We start from the raw sequence: 20,751 nt of genomic DNA on the forward strand, positions 1-20,751 counted from the left end.
ACTTGTCCCTAGGCACACACCTTCCCACTCAGGACCAGTAGGTCAGGCGCAGGACACCAAGGGGGAGGTCCAGCTGATTATCCCTGAAGAAATAGGGCTAGTGAGTGTGGAAGTCAGAATTCCACTCTCCACCTGTGGCCAATTTTGGAATTTGCCCATAGGATAGGGAACAGGAAGTGGGGCCTCTTGGGACTGTTTTGATTACTTTTACTACCAGACGTGAATACCCTGGAAGGCCGAGTTGAGGTCATTATCTTCTCCACGATGTGGTTAAAATCTTCAACCCATGTTGACTTCTAGAACCAGCCCAACTAACAACCCATTCCACTGCATCCCTGAGGGTTTCAACACTTTGTTTTGTTGGACTGCTCTGGGTCTTCATTGCTGCTCAGGCTTTCTCTAGTTGTGGTGGGCTCGCTTCTCATCGTGGGGGCTTCTCTTGTTGTGGAGCACAGGCTCCAGGGCGCGCGGGCTTCAGTAGTTGTAGCTTCTGGGCTCTAGCGCACAGGCTCTGTAGTTGTGGCGCTTGGGCTTAGCTTTCCCGTGGCTTGTGAACTTTCCCAGACCAGGGATCAAACCTGTGTCCCCTGCATTTGCAGACAGATTCTTAACTACTGGACCGCTAGAGAAATCCTTTTATTTTATGGACCAAAAAGCCAACCCAGGGAGGTAGAAGGATTTGCAGTCACTCAGTTTGTAGGTCCAGGCAGAACCAGGCCTGGACAGGACATTATCACTTCAGGCCTCAACTTGTCTTCAGAAGACAAGAGATCAAATTCTGCGGCATGTCAGGGAGCACGCGGACTCTCAGCATGGGATTGAATTTGATGTAATCATCAACAGTTTCAAATGTTAGGTTCTTCACGACAGAAAATGGTTCAGTCTTCTGGTTAACTCGTGCCTTGGGCCCTACAGACTTTCTACAGGGAAGTCACTCTGGTCAGACAGCTGTCTTGTTTATTCCACTGACTCAGGCCTGAGAGAAATCTCTATATTTCAGAATGAGTCAAGCAAAAGAGAGATATGGAGAGTGACCCCAAAAGTGACCAAGAAAAATATCTATGAGAGTATAATTTAAGACTTGGAAAGGGACAGTCGGCATCTGTCTTGTTAACAAGGTTTTTCTATTTAGTCATCGATGATAAGGTTTTTCTATTTAAAGTCATCAATGATAGTTATAAACAAGTACATTTTCTTAAAGAGCAAATATTAGGTCTTTAAGGATTTCCCTGGTGGTTCAGTGGTTAAGACTCTCTACTTCCCATGCAGGAGGCATGGGTTGGATCCCTCGTCAAGGAATTAGATCCCACACATCACAAAGTGTAGCCAAAAAAAATCAGAAATTTGATATCTGTCAAATGCCCCCCTTCTTCCCTTCCAGAAGCAGCAGGAAGCTGTGATGACAGCTTCATAATATGCCAGGAGGCAGGAATCGGGCCTCTGAGGTTTTACATGCCCTTTGGCAGAACAGGTGTTTTGTGTTCAGTGCTTAAAATGTGGCCAGCTTCTAAGTCAGTGCTCCCATGGGAAAAATGGAAGAGTTTTTCAAAGAAAATGTTCAGTCTTCTGTGTCCAGAGACGGCAGAGCTGAGGACAGTTAATACCACACGAGCCGTAACAGAGATCCCAATAAGTGTTTCCCCAGAAACACAATCCCCTGCAGACAGAATGTCTCAGTTCTCAAGCTGTATCAACAGGATCGCACAGGACAGATTGAAAAATGGCAGCAATACTGGGCTTATCACTCTGCTTTTGAAAAGGTAAGGCCAACTACCCATCCTCCCCAAAATCGATTTGCTGAACCTTCCGGGTTTTGACAATTGATTTAACTTCCAGAACTGACTCCTCTTTGTTTGGAACTGATTTAACCAGATTCTTATCAGCACAGAAAAACCACATGATCTGAGCATTTTCTGTGCTCACATCTACAACAAAATAGAGAAACTGAAAACAAGTTTTAGAAGGACTTCTCTGGTGGTCTATGCTCCCAATGCAGGGGGCCCTGGGTTCAATCCCTGGTTTGGAACTAGATCCCACAAGCCGCAACTGAAGATCTTGTATGCTGCAACTAAGACCTGGTGCAGTCAAATAAATAAATAAATAAATACTCTTTTAAAAAGAAGAAAATAAGCTTTAGGAACTGTTGCAGCACTTTATCTCAATACCCAAGTGTGTTTTCAATAAAATGTAATTTTATATCTGTATTCTAATCTAATAATAAAAATGGAAGGATATAAATATAAAATAGACATATAAAGCAGAATTTGAAATTAAAAACACAATCCCATTGACCATTTACAAATCAATGAGAAAGGCCTCGAAATAGAAACTAACCTTGAGACACTTTATCTTGGACTTCTACCCTCCAAAACAGTGAGAAAATAAGATTCTGTGTTTTTTTTGTTTTTTTTTTTTTTTTAGATTCTGTGTTTTAAACCACAAAACCCCCACAATATCATTTACATTACACTCCCCTCCCAATTAAATAATTAGGTATAAATCTAGTGAATTATATACAAGATCTATATGAGGATAACTGAAAAATTCTGATGAAAGTAGTCACAGAATAAAAAAACGGAGAGGTAGTCAATATTCCTGGATAGGAAGAGTCATTGTCCAGATGTCAGTTCTTCTCAACATGACCTAGAGACTCAGTGTGGTCCCAATCAAAACACCAACAGGAAAAAGCAAACAAACAAACAAACAAAATCCCCAACAGATTGTCTTGTGGATGTCAACAAACTAATTCTGACATTCACATGGAGAAGCCAAAAGACCAGGATAGCTGACACAGTGTTGAAGAAGGGGAATAAAGTTGGAGCACCAATGATACCAAACTTTAAAACTTATTGTAGAGCTACAGTTGGGACATCTGGTGGTCCAGTGGCTAAGATGCTATACGCTCCATCCAGGAGCCTGGGTTTGATCCCTAGTCAGGGAACTAGATCCCACATGCAGTAACTAAGATCCAGTGCAGCCAAATAAATAAATAATTTTTTTTTTTTTTTAAAAGGCTTACTAAAAAGCTACAGTAGGGACTTCCCTGGCAGTTCAGTGGTTAGGACTCCGCACTTCGACTGCAGGGGGCATGGGTTCAATCCCTGGTCATGATCTAAGATCCCACATGCTTCTCCACAAGGCCAGGAAGAAAAAAAAAACTACAATAATCAATGCAGTGTGGTCTTGGTGGAAGAATACACAAATAGATCAGTGAACTGAAAAGAAAGCCCAGAAATAGACCCCCATAAATATATTCAACTGATCTTTAACCAAGTAGCAAAGGTGATGTTATTGTTCTTTTCTTGCTGAGTCATGTCCAATTCTTTGTGACCCCCATGAACTGTATAGCCTGCCCAGCTCCTCTGTCCATGAAATTTCCCAAGCAAGAATACTGAAGTGGATTTTCATTTCCTTCTCCATGGGATCATCCCAACCCAGGAATCGAACCTTCATCTCCTGCATTGACAGGTGGATTCTTTACCACTGAGCCACTAGGGAAGCCTATGGCAAAGGTGATATAATGGAGCAAAGAGAGTCCCTTCAACAAATGGTGCTGGAACAACTGGTCATCCACACGCAAAAAAAAAAAAAAAAGAATCTATATAAAGACCTTATACCCTTCACCAAAATTAATGCAAAATAGATCACAGATCTAAATGTAAGGTACAAAACTATAAAATTCTTAGAAGATAACATAGGAGAAAATCTAGATAACTTTGGGTTTGGTACCTTTTTAGATACAACACCAAAGACGCAATTCATGAAGAAAGAATTGATAAGCTGGGCTCGATTACAATTTAAAACTTCTGCAAAAGAGAGCATCAAGAGAATTAGACAACAAGCCATAGACTGGGAAGAAATGTTTGTACAAGACACATCTGATAAAGAACTGCCATCCCAAATATACAATGAACCCTTAAAATTCAACAATAAGACAAATAACCCAGAGACCATCACAGATACCTCCCCAAAGAAGATACACAGATGGCAAATAAACATATGAAAAGATGTTCCACAGCACAGTTCATCAAGGAAATACAAATTAAACCAACCATGAGATGCCACTACACACCTATGAAAATAACCAAAATCCAGAACACTGACACCACCAAACGCTGGCAAGCATGTGGAGCAAGAGGAACCCTCATGCATTGCTGGTGGGAATGCAACACGGTGCAGTCACTTTGGAAGAGAGATGAGCAGTTCCTTAGAAAACTAAACATACTCTTACCATACAATCCAACGATCATGCTCCTTGCTGTTTTCCCAAATGAGTGGAAAACTTATGTCCACACAAACACCTACATATTGGTGTTCATTGATGTTTATAGCAGCTTTATTGTTATTGCTAGATCTTGGAAGCAGCCAAGATGTCCTTAAGTTGGTGAATGGACAAATGAACTTTGGTGCATCCAGACAAGGAAATATTATCCAATGCTAAAAAAGAAAGGAGCTATCAAGTTGTGAAAAGACATAGAGGAACCTTCAATGCATATGACTAGGTGAAAGAAGGGCTTTCCTGGTAACTCGGCTGTCAAAGAATCTGCCTGCAGTGTAGGAGACCCCGATTAGATCCCTGGGTTGAGAAGATCCCCTGGAGGAGGGCATGGCAACCCACTCCAGTATTCTTGCCTGGAGAATCCCATGGACAGAGGAGCCTGGCGGGCTGTAGTTCATGGAGTCTTAAAGAGTCGGACATGAGTGAATGACAAAGCACAGCACAACAGGTGAAAGAAGCCAATCTGAAAAGGTCCCACTCTTCTGCCAACTTCCCAGATGCTTCAGAGAGTGATGTTGGAAGCAGAATCTTGACATTTGTGATAAAATGATACTTTCATGAATTATTTGTGGAGGTTAGTGATCCAAATCATAGGTATCTGAGGGCTGTTACCTTCGCCAGCCTCATGAAGAGCAATGGGTTTTATTTTCTCAATAGAGCAAAGAGGAAATCTGAGTCCTATGACCTTACCCCCATAAGCCTATGCAAATGGACAGTAATGGGAGTAGAAAGGGATGTTTCCAAGGAGGACACAGTGGAGGAATCAGACATCTGGGAACTGGGTCCAGCTCGACCATTAGAGACTGTATGACTGGAAGTCCCTTGGATTCTCAAAGTGCCTGGTTTCAGCCTAAAAAAAACCTCCCTCTGGGCTTGTCTTGAGGCTTAGAGGAGACGAGCCCACTTGGTGAAAATGAGAAAGATGTGTGCCAACCTATAGCCAGATTTTATAAGTGTCCAGTCTAGACTTCAACAATAGAGGGGCACCAACACCCAGCCTTTCCTATCTGACCTTCACACATAGAAAATGTGGCCAATCAGACCAGGGCACAGATCAACAGAACACACAGTGGGTCGTGCAGCTTCATTGCATCACCTCTCTGTCCGCTGAATTTCCCTCTGGTTGGGTCAGAGTGGGCTTGGAGAGAGGCCAGTGCAGAATGAAGAAGTGAGTGGGGAACCGAGTCTACAGACAGACTCTGTGCTGTCTGGAACGAAGTGCCAGGACTCAACACCTGCAGCCCCCAGGCCACACTCTGCATCTCGGCGTGTCTAGCTCTGGGCAGCCCTGCCAGCCTCCCCCACCGCCCGCTTCCCCCACTACCCCCCAAGGGACAGAAGCTGGTCTGTCGCCCATCCTTACCCGTGTGGCCGTTGTTGGTCATAGGGAACTCCTCCTGCTGGAGTCCGTAGCCTGTGAGGTTCAGAGCCCTCAGGGAAGGGTTGTACCGAACTTTCTTCACCTGCAGGTCAATGGGCGACTGTCTTGTTCCCCCACAGTCCGGGTACTCCAGAGGCCAGTGTGCTTCGTCCAGTGCCCCCTCTGACATGGGAGAGAGCCAAGGGGGTCACAGTGAGAGGTGCTGCCCAGCCGGGCCCTCTCTGTGGGCACCTCACTCAGTATAGAGGCCAGAGCTGGTAGCTCACAGCAGGGCCTGGCCAGGGAAGCTGGCAGAGGCTGAGACCAAGCCTGGAGGTCTGCCTTCTAGAAAGCAGGGCAGGGCCTCCAGGCAGTGGGTTGTTGTTGTTGTTGTTGTTGTTTAGTTGCTCAGTTGTGCAACTTTTTGTGACCCCATGGACTGTAGCCTGCCAGGCTCCTCTATCCCTGGGATTGCCCGGGCAAGATTACTGGAGTGGGTTGCCATTTCCTTCTCCAGGGGATCTTCCTGACCCAGGGATCAAACCCGCATTTCCTGCAATGGCAGATGGATTCTTTACCACTGAGCCATCTGGGAAGCCCAAGGAGGCAGGAAGGGCATGTAAATCAGCTTCACAGACCCTGGGAGGCTTCGGGGCTGGTTCCTAATTTTTCTGTTGCAACCACTGGCCCTGAGAACATGACTTAGTATTTTGAAAGCAATGGCTATCTGTAAGACCAGCTTTGGTTTTTCCTTCGAGTGACTGTCAGCTGATGAATATGGGATCTAGCTACGGTGCTAGTGGTAAAGAACCCACCCGCCAACGCAGGAGATATAAGAGACACAGGTTTGATCCCTGGGTTGGGAAGATCCCCTGAAGGAGGGTATGGCAGCCCACTCCAGTATTCTTGCCTGGAGAATCCCATGGACAGAGGAGCCTGTGGGCTGCAGTTCATGGGGTCACAAAGAGTCGGACATGACTAAAGGAACTTGGCACAGCACATAGCTGATAAATGGTCCTGAGGGCTCCTTGGCCTTGGCCTTGGCCTTCCTGTGTTACTTTTAAGGGCCTTTCCTCACTTCTTCTGAGTGCAGTTCCCTTTCCCAGCCCTCAACACTATGAAAGCCCCATCCACACCCTACGGCAGAACCTTCCCACCTCTTTTCTTTCCCACTCCAGGTTCACTGGTTCCCAGTATTGTAAAGACCACCCGGGTGCCTACACTGTGGATTTAAGGCAAGAAGGGAAGTATCAGGTTCAAGGATGACCTAGAATAATTAGTTGAAAAAATGTCAAAGAAAGGAAATTTATCTTTTTAAAGGTAGTTACTAATCACAGAAAAGAGTGATAAAAGCAAGAAATCATAGGAATTCTAGTGGTTAAGTGACAGTCTAGTGGTTAAAACTGTGCACTTCCACAGTTAGATACCTGGACTGGGAATTGAGATCCCACATACTGTGTGGCACAGCCAAAAAATTAAACAAACAAAAAAAAACAACAAAAAAACCAAGTCTTTGTAATGGGTGATTCAGCCTTCAATCAGTTGTGGAGTCTGGTCTCACCCGTTTGCAACAGGGACTCCAGCTCTCTTTCCCCCTCAGTGGGCAGCTGTGTCATCCACAGGTTATTTTGAGAAAGATGATCATATCTAGGCCTTTTACAGTTTCCTGGTTCAATAAAAAGTCAATTCTTTATTTCTCCTCCTCTCCTCATTATTCAATAATACACACCAAATTGTAGGCAAGTCTTTCCTAGAGGCAGATGCAAGCATCAAAGTCAGAATTGTTTTTTGGTCCACTGCATGGCATGCAGGATCTAAGGTCTGGGACCAGGGATCAAACCCAGGCTCTTTGCATTAGAAGTGCAGAATCTTAACCACTGGACCCCAGGGAAGTCCCAAGGCCAGACGTCTTGAGCACAGTCCCTTCACGGGCCAAAAGGCTTTTTGCCAGCATGGGGGTTTCTCAAGTGTTTCCAAGAGGTATTTGCGGTAGCTTTCCTGGACTCCTGGGGCTTCCAGAAGGCCACAGTCTCAGGCTATGCTGAGCTGAGAGGGACAGTCTGCACTGTGGGAATCCTTGCTTGTCTTTACACTACAGCCACCCTCATCATCTATGGGCCTGCCCAAGCAGAAACCCTGGGGTCTCATGGCGCTGAGCCAGGGAGGGATCCTCTGGGTCAGACAGAATGACTGGTCAGTTGGCTGTCCTGCCCTGTGCTGCCAGTCTTCTTGAACCTTCCCATGATGTCCCTAACTCTGCTGCCCTTGACTTAACAGGACACACATCCACCCTCGGTGGACACTCCCCACAGTATCTGAGGCCAGGGAGGACTGTGCAGAAAGCAGGTTCAAAACCTCCTTGCTCCTGACTCCAGCAGCCCTGAGCATCCTCTTGGGCCCCATGCCTCCCTCCAGGACATTCAGGAGGAGGACCAGGCAGGTGCTTTTTCTCCTGCCACACAGAAGAGGTGTTTCTTATCTGAACCCCACAATCTTCCTCTCTTTGGCTCACATGTGGGCCAGGACCTGTGGTAAATATCAGAGTTTTTTTTTTCCGGTTCAAGATGTGAGTCTGGGGCCTCAGCAGGGCTAGGCAACGGACAGAGGTCAGCCTGGAGGCCGTGTAGTGGTCACTGGGTTCTCGGCACATTGAGATGTTCTAGATAAACTGTGTATCATGGAATTTCCAATAAGAAAGTTCTTGCAAATCCCACACATTCTCAGTGGGAGAAGGGAGCTCCCTTCAACCACTTTTTTTTTCCTATTGGAGGATAATTGCTTTACAATACTGTGTTGGTTTCTGCCATACATCAACATGAATCAGCCATAGGTATACATATGTCTGGGCTTCTCAGGTGACGCTAGTAGTAAAGAACCTGCCCACTAATGCAGGAGACATAAAAGATAGAGGTTTGACTCCTGGGTTGGGAAGAACCCCTGAAGGAGGGCCTGGCTGTCCACTCCAATATTCCTGCCTGGAGAATCCCTTGAACAGAAGAGCCTGGTGGGCTATAGTCCATGAATCAGACATGATTGAAGTGACTTAGTACACATGCATTCATATGTTACCTCCTTCCTAAACTGCCCTCCCATCACTCACGCTATCCCACCCCTCTAGGTTGTCTCAGAGCACTGGATTGAGCTCCCTGAGTCACACAGAAATTCCCACTGGCAATGTATTTTACCTATGGTAATGTGTTTGTTTCTATGCTATTCTCTCAATTCATCCCACCCTCTTCTTCCCCTTCCTGTGTCCACAAATCTGTTCTCTATGCCTCCATCTCTACTGAAGTGAAAGTGATAGTTGCTCAGTCATGTCCAACTTTTTGTGACCCCATGGACTGTAGCCAGCCAGGCTCCTCTGTCCATGGAATCTTCCAGGCAAGAATACTGGAGTGGGCAGCCATTTCTTTCTCCTGGGGATCTTCCCAACCCAGGGACTAAACCCCGGTCTCCTGCATTGCAGGCAGATTCTTTACCGTCTGAACCACCAGGGAATCCCCCTTGATGTCCTACAAATAGGTTCATCGGTACCATTTTTCTAGATTCTATACACATTAATATACAGTATTTGTCTTTCTTTTTCTGACTTACTTCACTCCGTATAACCGCTTTATTTTTTATCTACACAGAGTGCAAATGGCTTTGCTGTCAGAAGCACTGAGTGAGTTGTCAAGCCAGCACCAGGAGTGGGAAAGCAGAAACCCTGTGGTTGATTCAGGGATCCAGAAATGGGGAGAACTCTGCCCTACTCTCTGTAACCGAGGTCTCCCCCAGCCTGGGATGTGGAGCCCCAAACAGCACCGCACACAGTCATCACATGTGGTCACCCCTGACTGACCAGGCTTCAGAAGTGGGTGCCGCCCCTGGGCCTTACCTGAGTAGGTCCACTCGGCCCCGTGCTGGGCCTGGGCTCCCAGGACGAGCAGGGATAGCAGGGTGACCAGAGGCATCATGTTGCGGCAAGTCTGGAGTCAGGGCCGATGCTGCGGAGGCTCCTCTTTTAAAAGCTCAGAAACTGTAAATAACAATTTACCGGGTCTGGCCGGCTGATCCACCCTTTGCTGCGCCCACTGAAAAACAGCACGCCCCTCACACCCGCTTCCCCGGCCAGGTGATGCGCACCTGCCCCATCACCTCTGGCACAAGCACCGAGTCCACGTGGCCTGAGGGTTCGGTTGTCTGCTGTCTGATTTATGAAAACTCACTCAGAGGGTCACACAGCGCAGCCTTTGTGGACAAGCGACTACCTCAGGCCAAGCAGATGGCCCCAGGCAGAGGGCTGCAGAGTGGGGAGGTTTTTCCAAAACAATGGCATTTTCTGTGACCTCGCTCCTGGCAAGCGGGGCCCAGGAAGGGAACCAGTGAGGAGCATCACCAGTGCCTAAAGCCCCAGCCGGATGCTGCGTGGTATTTCCTGCCTGCCTCAGCAGTAGACACCTGCCACTCACGCAGACTTAGGGCTGCCCTCAGCCGGACAGCTGGAGAGATGGCCTGGGCCCCATGCATGCTCAGTCGCTCAGTCGTGTTGACTCTTTTGAGACTCCGTGGACTGTAGCCCACCAGGCTCCTCTGTCCATGGGATTCTCTCTGGTAAGAATACTGGAGTGGATTGCCACTTCCTCCTCCAGGGGATCTTCCTGACCCAGGGATCAAACCCACGTTTCTTCTGTCTCCTGCATTACAGGTGGATTCTTTATCTGCTGAACCACTGGGGAAGCCCCATGTTTGAGCATAAAATGAAGGATCCAACTGCAGGCTGTCCTGTTCTAATTCTCTTTTTTTTCTTAAGCCTTTTTTTTTTTTTTTTTAATGTGGGCCATGTTTAAAGTCTTTATTGAATTTGTTACAACATTGCTTCCATTTTTTGATGTTTTGGTTTTCCGGCCACAAGGCATATGGGATCTTAACTCCCAGACCAGGGATCAAACCTGCACCCCCTGTGTTGGAAGGCAAAGTTTTAACCACTGGATCACCAGGGAAGTTCCTCATCATAACTCTTGAATCACTGGTGGATGCTGAGTCCCAGCTCATGAGCCACATCCCAACACGTGTCCTGGGTTAGCCCAGCTGCTGTGGGTGTCTGAGCTGCTCTATGGAATGGATTTGCTCTGACAGCCACAGTGCGCTTGGTCACACCCAAACCCATCCAACACGCTGGATCAATGAATTGCCTAATCCTCCTGTGTCCACTTGGGTAAACAGTCCTTGAAATTAGCTGAGAGAGAAATTTTCGAGGTTATACTTGCTGACAGGCTCGCACTTCCCATGCCCTTCAGAGAGGACACAGGCAAAGGGCAGCAATGTTCTTGGCCTGAAACAAAGGACCATCCTGTTCTGCAGAGCAGAGCTAACGCCCTCTGCAGCTTCTTTAATCTCATGGCCTACTTTTCCCTGGAATCTGAGGGATGCTGCAATGGCAGTACAGTAGCATGATTTAACTCTGGTGGAGAGAAAGGATTCTGTGGCTAGACCAACAGAGTTCAGAACTCTGCTCCGCCACTTACTAGCTGTGTGACCTTCAGCAAGTCACTCAACTGTTCTTTGCCTCCATTCCTTCAGTTTAATAAGACTTAAGGATAGTACTTCCTCATGCAAGGAGATCAAACCAGTCAATCCTAAAGGAAATTAACCCTGAATATTCATTGAAAGGACTGATGCTGAAGTTGAAACTCCATACTTTGGCTACCTGATGTGGAGAGCCGACTCATTGGAAAAGACCCTGATGCTGGGAAAGATTGAGAGCAGGAGGAAAAGGGAGCAACAGAGGATGAGATGGTTGGATGGCATTACTGACTTGATGGCCATGAGTTTGAGCAAACTCTGGGAGATAGTGAAGGACAGGGAAGCCTGGCGTGCTGCATTCCATGGGGTCGCAAAGAGTTATACATGACTGAGCAACTCAACAACAGCAACCTCCTCCTGAGGATACAACAACAAATCTGTATGTAATACTCAGAGTAGCACCTGGTATGTGGCAAACAGGGTTGTTATCATTTTATGGAGAAAGGAAGTGACATCATTGTCACCTAGCCTGTTGCGGAGGGAACAGAGGTGAAAATGCAGAACTCGATCTCCAACTGAAACAGCTTTCCAGGTTTTCAGAAATAGGAAACCCACTGCCCAGTCTTTGCTAAGGAAGTTAGATCCCAGCCTGCTGAGCCCAGGTCTGGCTAAAAGGGCCACCTTGTAAGACCCAGTTCTGCTGAGGACACTGAGATGGGCACCTAACTTTAGGACTTTTAGACATGCCAGGGAGCCCTGATACCCAACTGGCAGGAAAACAAAAACTGAGCCATCTCAACTCTTTTCTTAAGAATCACAGAAGGAATTAGAGAACTGCGGAGGGAGCCAGAAGATCCTGATGTGGAGAAGCCAAGGAGATTTGCCGAGGTGAGAAGGAACTCAAGTAAGCCAGAGTGTAAGACAGGGGAAATTGCAGAGAGAGGGAGGCAGAAAGGAGAATGAAAGGAGACGGGAATAGACCTACAGAGAAAGGAGGGTTCCTGGAGCCACATGGTCTGGCCTGAGTGTCGGCCGCTTCCAATGGCTCCCACGCTCCATCTCTCATATGTGTGTGAGAAGTGTGGTTCTCTGGTCAGCCCTTTGGGATGCCTGAGAGAGCCCTGGTGCTTTTATTGCCCCGCAAAATCTTTGAAGTAAGTGCACAGTTGCTTTTGGGCATCTGTAATGTTAACATCCCTCGCCTGGAACCCTACTGCAGAACATGCATCCAACCATCAGACCTGCAGCTTTGCCCAGGTTTCTCTGTCTCTTTGACCAACTACTAGCCTGTACAACTGGCTAACACTGCGAATAAGTGGTTAGGGTGAATGATTAAGTTAATAAAGTGATCAGACTAGTCAAGTCCCATCTGCTAATGAGGGCACCTTACTAGAGAGGGATGGGGATTCTGGGTCTCCTCCCTCTGCTGTGAAGAAGACTCCAGTGACCTAATCCACATAGAATCGGTCAAGGTCACTTTTGTTGCCTACTTCCTAGCTCACTGTCTTCTTTGACCCTAAAATTTTCCATTAACCTTGAACATGTTTCCGCCCTGTATTTGAAAAGCACATTGTTTCGATTTTTATAGTGTGCCACATTAGACTCTGAACTTGCCTTTTCTTCTTTCATCCAACCACATCTCCAGCTCATCAAAGATGTGTCTTATTCACAACTCCTGTTTTTCTGGATACTGTGATTTGAGTGGTTGTCTGAGATGAGTTGACAAGTATGCCATTTTTAATCACAACATAATGTCAGAAATGACAAAGGAGATTTGTTTCTCCTTGGTGTCACCACAGCTGCGTGAAGGAGACCCACTGAGGCAAAGAAAAAGGGAGGGCAGTGAGGTGCGGTCAGCCCAGATAAACAGGGAAGCACCACCAGTCCAGGGAGGCAGGGAGGGGTGACCAGGCCAGGGGAGCAGAGACAGGTGATCTGTCCAGGGGGCAGACAGGAGTGATCAGTCCAGGGGAGCAGGGATGGGTGATCAGTCCAGGGGGCAAAGAGGGGTGATCAGTTCAGATGAGCAGGGAGGGGTGATCAGTCCAGGTGAGCAGGGATTGGTGATCAGTCCAGGGGTCAAAGAGGGGTGATCAGTTCAGATGAGCAGGGAGGGGTGATCAGCCCAGGTGAGCAGAAAGAAGTGATCAACACAGGTGAACAAGGAGGTATGGTCGGTCCAGGCGAGCAGGGAGGGGTGATAAGCCCGGGTGTATGGGGAAATACTATCAGCCCACATAAACAGGGAAGTACTGTCATCCCAGGGGAGCCAAAGCTCGGGTTTGCACAGGACTGGCAGGGAAAGATGAATTTGGTTACACAAGAACACATACATTTTGGCTGTAAGTAATACAGACAGGCCATTGTTCTGTTTCATTTAGGAGTTCCAGCTCTGGAATCCTGAAGACTGACTCATTCTCAACAAGTTAGTTGTCTAAATAAGTAAAGGTTCAATTCTATATAAGCACCTCTAAGATGCTTAGTCCACTTTGGATTAAAACTTTTAAGGTGTACCATGCTCTTGTCTGTTGTCTGCAGTAGGTCAAGCTGAACGCAATTAAACTTTTCTTAATGACCAAGACCCACTAATTTAAATATCAATTATTATCCTTTATCATAATGTATTTATGCCCAGTGGGCCTATAATTATATGAGTCCTCTCCCTACATGAAACAACCCTAACTGTTACACTTTAGGATTTCTTGTTTTAGATGTTGAGAGAGGAATTTCATCTCTCAATTATTAAAGCAATGTACACCCATGTTCATGGGTAAAATAGTCAAATTATTAACATACAGAAGGCATGTAACATACAGAAGGCAGTATAGTAAAAGCTACGGCTTTTCCAGTAGTCATGTATGGACGTGAGAGCTGGACCATAAAGAAGACTGAGCACTGAAGAACCGATGTCTTCAAACTGTGGTGCTGGAGAAGACTCTTGAGAGTCCCTTGGACTGCAAAGAGATCAAACCAGTCAATCCTAAAGGAAATATTCATTGGAAGGACTGATGCTGAAGCTGAAGCTGAAGCTGCAATACTTTGGCCACCTGATGCGAAGAGCCAACTCATTGGAAAAGACCTTGATACTGGGAAAGACTGAGGGCAAGAGGAGAAGAGGGCAGTAGAGGATGAGATGGTTAAATAGCATCATTGACTCAATGGACGTGAATTTGACCAAACTCTGGGAGATAGTAAAGGGCAGGAAAGCTTGGCTTGTTGCAGTCTATGAGGTTGCAAAGAGTTGAACATGACTTAGCCATTCAGTAACAACAATAGAAGACCAATTGATACAGAGATGAGACTTGGTGCTAAGGCAGGGTCTGGAGGACTCTGCTCTGCTAGAAGTTAACTCTTTAGTTGATAGATTATAAAGAGGTTTGGAAGTGCTGGGGGAAAGGCTGGGAGGCTGGAGCATCTGGAGGTACCAATGTGTATGTTCACTTTTTAATAGTTAATGCTTCCCTACTGGTGGCTCAGAAGTAAAATAATTTACCTGCCAATGCTTGAGACATGGGTTTGATCCCTGGTCTGGGAAGATCCCCTGGAGAAGGAAATGACAACTCACTCCAGTATTCTTGCCTGGAAAACCCCATGGACAGAGGAGCTTGGCAGGCTACAATCAGTGCGATTGCAATGACATGGACACAACTTAGCGACTGAACAACAATGACAACCTATAACATAGGCTGTCAGCTGTTGCTTCTCAATTGTCCATTTGGTACCCTCACTTCCTGGCTTCTTGCTGCTTTTTATCTAGTTGGTCAGCGATCAGATAATTACACTCCTTAGAATTACATGCACAAGAAGAATGGAGACAGCTGAACCAAGAGCACTGAGGCTGTTGTAAAACCAAAGAATGCAAACACTGAAATATTCATTTTGGCTACTCATGAAATGTTTATATCCTTTCTGACTTTTGGTTATACCCATGTAAGTGAAGCATTACTAACCTGTCAAGCTAAATAACCTACTTGCAGAATATTCGACCACATCTAGCCCTGATTCAGCGAGGCCTATGAGTTCTTTCCCCAGCCTCTTGGTGGATGAATTCCCCAGTCTTACAGGGAACCTCCAGTTTCATCTGTCCTCCTAGAATTCAGCACCTACTGTTTCGTCTACCAGCAGGCATTTTCTTACATTGTATCTATCCTTCTTCCTTACTGGGTACCAGTAACCCACATCAAAAAACACCCAGACTAGGACTTCCCTGGCAGTGTGGTGGTCAAGAGTCCACCTTGCAATGCAGGGGACACAGATTTGATCTCTGATCAAGTAACTAAGATCCCACACGCAAGGAAGCAGCTAAGTCCACATGCTGTAACTACTGAACCTACGTGCCACAACTGGAGAGTCTGTGTAGCACGACAAAAAATCTCACATGACACATGAAGATTCCCATGTGCTGCAACTAAGACCCATCAGACAAATAAATAAATATTAAAAAAAAAATCCAGACCAAAACCCTTGTGGAGATTCTCTTCTCCATTATTAACATGGGAATAAGCAAAATAGAGAGCTTCCTGGGTGGTGCTAGTGGCAAAGAACCTGTCTTCCAATGCAGGAGACATGAGATTTATGGGTTCAATCCCTGGGTTGGGAAGATCCCCTGAAGGAGGGCATGGCAACATACTCCAGTATTCTTGCATGGAAAATCCCACTGAAACGTTGTTGCTGAACCACAAAAAGATGCCAGGATTCTTGGCCTCTGGAGGAGAAGAATTTAACCCAGGGCCAGAGATGAGGCTTGATCACTCAGAGCTTTTGTGTAATAAAGTTTTATTAACGTATAAAGGAGATAGAGAAAGCTTCTGATATAGGCATCAGAAGGGGGTAGAAAGAGTACCCCCCTCCTATTCTTCAACTGGATGTTATATAGTCACTGCTGCTGCTAAGTTCCTTCAGTCGTGTCCAACTCTGTGCGACCCCATAGACGGCAACCCACTAGGCTCCCCCGTCCCTGGGATTCTCCAGGCAAGAACGCTGGAGTGATTTGCCATTTCCTTCTGCAATGCATGAAAGTGAAAAGGGAAAATGAAGTCGCTCAGTCGTGTCCAATTCTTAGCGACCCCATGGACTACAGCCTACCAGGATGCTCCGTCCATGGGATTTTCCAGGCAAGAGTACTGGAGTGGGTTGCCACTGCCTTCTCCATATAGTCACTAGCAGTTTGTTAATGAAAGAAAGGACTGTCTTAAAACTCAGAATGGCACTAGGCCCCTCATCCATAAGAGGTATTTTGGGATAATCTTGGCATCAGAGGAGTCATCCCGGGCCATAAAACGATTGACTTGAATCTTGTAGAAGGGCAGATTACCATACAAATAGTTTTGTTTACATAGATTAGGGAAACAATGTCTGAGTATAACATAATGGTTTGTCAAGTAGGTTCTGAGCCATTAGGTGGAACCAACTTGAAGACAGAGTCTGGGGTAAATGCATAGTACATTAACATAACTTAAGACAAACATTTCTGTGAGAAAAATGCATAGGTTGACTCAAGGTTTGAGAATTATTAACTTCAGATGGAACCAGGTGTCATTATGGCAACACAGTATTTTAAGAGAAACCTCCCTTTAAATTTGTATAGAGAAGGAAAAAATTATCGCTAGTTTGTTTCCTCCTGCCGCTTAAGAGAGAGAAAAATGTCTGACACTTGCAGCCTATTTCGTCTGTTTGGAGACCCCTGGCCTTCCTACCTGTTACCCTCACACCATGGACAGAGAACCCTGGTAAGCTATGGTCCATAAGGTCGCAAAGAGTCAGACACGACAGAAGAGATTTAGCAAGCACATACACATGCAAGCAAGATAGGATCCAATATCTAAAAATATTTACTGCTCAGACTTCCATCCCCATTTTGTGGCTCTTGTCTGTGCAAACTCACCGTAGGACCTGTTGGAGTTGGAAGTCCCATTAACCTCTCCTGCTGGCTGTCTCTTCAGCTGCTTGGAAGACACTTGGGCCAGGTCTTGCTTCAAGCCCTTTTATGTACTTCTCCTCTGGTCTATTTCTGTAGGACAGGTTTGTGTGCTTCCAGCTCCACCCTGAACTGGTCAATAAGTAATTCCAGATCTATACCGAGTCCTAACCCTCCCCTTACACCCAAGAGACTGGTTTCACAAGTAGATTATTCATTTCCTGTCACCACTGTAACAAATTACCACAAATTACTCAAAACAAGATGTTTTTCTCTTACAGATCTGGAGCTCAGAAATCCAAAATTGCTCTGCCCGGGCTGAAGTCAAGGTGTTGGCAGAGCTGGTTCATTCTAGAACTTCAAGGGAGAATCTGAACCTCCTACTTTTCAGCTCCCGAGGCTGCCTACACTACTTGGCGCACAGCTTCTTCCTTGAATCCCACCGATCTCTCCCTTCCGTCATCACATCTCCTACTTCTTCATTTGATCTTCTAGCTTCCCTTTTACGAGGATTCTTGTGATCACATTTAGGGTTCACCCAGGTAATCCAGGATCATCTCCCTATCTCAAAATCTTTAAGTTAATCACACCTGCAATTCTTTTTTGTACCTTTGACAGGTTCTGGGGATGAGGATGTGGACATCTTTGAGGGGAGCACTTGTTCAGCCTACCACAAAGGTTCAGGGGACTATCAAATTAAATTAAACCATGAGTGGCTAAAAATGGGATTTAAACTTTAAAGAACAGCAAAACAAATCCACAACGCCATGAAATATACCAGAAATGGAGAGGACTACAGGAAAACAAGATGGACAACAGCTGATCTGTCAGGAGAATACATTGGCTTGGCCAAAAATTTCACTCAGGGTTTTCGGTACGATGTTATGGAAAAACCCAAAGAAACTTTTTGACCAACCCAATACAATTGCCAGGGACTTCCCTGGTGGCTCAGTGGTAAAGAATCTGTTTGCCAATGCAGGAGACACAGGTTCAATCCCAGGGTTGAGAAGATTCCCTGCAGAAGGAAACAGCAAGGGAGAATAAGATGGTGGAGGAGTAGGCAGATGTGGAGTATATCTCTCTCCACAGATACATCAAGAATACAGCTTCAGAGACAAAAGATCTTGCAGAACACCAGCAGAGAGCAGGCAGGAGTACCTGACCACTGGAAAAGAATATATAGAACATGAAAAATTCACTAGGATGAAGGAAGCAGAGGGAGAAGAGGAGATTGAGCAGGACTGGACCTGCACTTGGAGGGTGGGGGAACTGAAACAGGGGTCAGATCCTCACATCGGGGCAACTGTCCAGGACAGAGAAAAAGCATCTGAGGCTGAGAGTGAAGCAGCTGATTTGTGGCAGTCTGAATGGAATAAGAATCACACAGAGAGTCCTTGCCACAGCCATATGTACCCCAGACAAGGATGCAAGTCCTCTAAAAAGCATAGTGGCTGGGAGCTGATGTGTAGGGATTGGAGAGCAGTCCCAGGGCAAGGTCTGCTACTGATTGTGTGGAGGCAGCCCGAGGGGGCATGAGGGGGTAGATCACATGGAAAATGTCTGTGGAGGAAAACTAGGTAGCCACTGGAGGCAGGGCAATACTGCTGAGTCAAGTGCAGTGGGTGGAACCATTACTGTAGCCTCTCTCTCCCCACACACCAGCACCAGTAGCTGAACAATGAAGACCCCAGAGAGGCTGTCCCTTTAAGCACCTGATGCACCAGGCAGCAGAGAAGGATCAGTCAAAGAGGCCCTCTGATTGCCAGCTGCCAGAGCCTAGAGGACTCTGATAGGGTTACAGCTCCTGAGGCTAAGGCGGTTGGTGCACACTTGGCACTGCCACAGTCCCCAGGATACAAACAGACTTGGCACCATCAGGGTCCCCAGGATACAGACTTGGTACCATCAGGGTTCCCAAGATCCAAGCAGCTGCGCCACCTCCGTGCTCAATTCTCACTGGTGCAAAGCAGCCAGAGGCTAGAAAAAGCCCTATTAGTGCCATATCTCATGACAATACCCACTGGCTCCCCTGAATACCTGGCACTGCTGGGATCCCCACAATCCAAGAAACCCCACCACATTCACACTTGATCCCCACTGGAACAGAGCTGCCAGAGGCTACAAAAAACCCTAAGAGCACCATATTTCCTGCTGACCTAGCCACTGACTCCCCTGAGTACCTGGTGCTTACCAGAGCCCCTGTGAACCAAGCAGCTATGCCACCGCCACACCTGGGCCTCATTGGGGCAGACCCAAGTCCTCCAGGGAAGCCTCAGGAGCAAAGCCCTGTGGACACTCACATGCAGAGGTGGAGATAAAACCACAATAGAAACCCAGGGGCAGTGTGGCTAAGGAAGAGGACCCAAAACCTTTCCACCAGCTGCTCAAGCTGCAGATTAAGTCCACATGATCAACTAGGCAGACTCTGTGTCTATGGACTATATAAAAGGACAATGAGAGCTCCCACAAAAGAATATGCAATAGTTCTGGCAGGTGTGGGCACTGGAGGCAAGAACACACAGGAGTAGAACCAGATTAGAGTCTGAGCAGCCCCCACAGCAGGTCCAGAGATCAGCCCACTATTGGAGGGCATCCTAAGGAGGCGAGGTGGAGTGTGACTCACAGCAAGGGAAAGGATGCTGACAGCTGAGATTCAAGAAAAACATTTATTATTCTTTTATGTTGACTAGTTCTGTAGTTGCTTCCGGATTTTTTTTTTTTTTTAATTTTTTCCCCCTCTGTTGCTGTAGTTGTTGATTTTATTAGTACTATTAAATCTATTTAAGTTTTTGAGAATGTTTTTTCAATCACATTTTTTATTTCTTTTATATACTTCTGCCTCTGCGTTAGCCTTTTGCTATTTTGTGGGGCTTCCCTTTTTTTATTTAAATTTTTTAAATTTTATTGTCTTTTTCTACATTTTTTCTTTTGTTTGCTTTTCCTATTGCAGTTATTCTTTAATATATGTAAATTTTCTTTATCTATCTCTATTTAACTTTGTATCTTTTCTTTTTTTTCCCACCATGTTTGTTTGTTTTGTTTTCATTGCTTTATTCCCCAGTTGGCACCTTGATTTGGTTTTGTTTTCCAGTTTGTGCTATTAGTTTCATTTTTAACTGGTTGATATCATTTTTTGTTTCTTTTGCTTTTTGGGCCAATCTATTGTACTTTTTTTTGGTGGGGGAGATTGTTATGTTTTTTTCTAATGTTGTATATGGCTGTGTGTATATTTCACTGTTTTTGCTATTATTTGCCTGATTTTGTATTTGCCATTTGTTTGGGGTTTGCCTTTTGTTTTTTCTTTTTGCGTGTTTGTTTTAATCCCCTTTAATCCCATAACAAACCACCTGTGGAATCTCCATTCCCTGGCCAGAAATTGGGCCCTGAGCCTTTGGAGTAGGAGTGCTGACTCCAAGACCCTAGATTGCCAGAGAACTCCTAACCCTAGGGTGTATTAATTACCAAGAACTCCCACATAGGCATCCACATTATACAAAATCTGGTATCCCCAACTGCCTGCAGCACTCAGTGAGGACACCTTACCCAAACAACAAAGGCAAAAATACAAGCTTAATCATCAGCATATAGGATTACCACCTCACACAGCTCTGTCCATCAGAGGTTAAAAAAAAAGAACACCTCACCTTTTCCACCAGAACATAAGCACATGTCACAGTCTACATCACTGGA

The 20,751-nt window shown here is 45.9% G+C and overlaps 1 protein-coding gene across 3 annotated transcripts in view; it reads right to left on the bottom strand.

Moving 5' to 3' along the window:
• CA6 (carbonic anhydrase 6) overlaps nt 1–20,751 on the bottom strand; it is a 165,008-nt gene that overhangs the window by 13,713 nt on the left and 130,544 nt on the right. For all 3 annotated transcript variants that reach the window (XM_065935826.1, XM_065935824.1, XM_065935825.1), the window contains 2 exons: nt 9,517–9,657; nt 5,643–5,822 (listed from right to left, as the gene is read on the bottom strand). In XM_065935826.1, coding sequence (XP_065791898.1) covers nt 5,643–5,822; nt 9,517–9,595 — 259 coding nt within the window. In that variant the 5' untranslated portion in view covers nt 9,596–9,657. The remainder of the gene's footprint in view (nt 1–5,642; nt 5,823–9,516; nt 9,658–20,751) is intronic.

Source organism: Muntiacus reevesi, chromosome 5, assembly GCF_963930625.1.
Source record: "Muntiacus reevesi chromosome 5, mMunRee1.1, whole genome shotgun sequence".
Classification (NCBI taxonomy): Eukaryota; Metazoa; Chordata; class Mammalia; order Artiodactyla; family Cervidae; genus Muntiacus; species Muntiacus reevesi.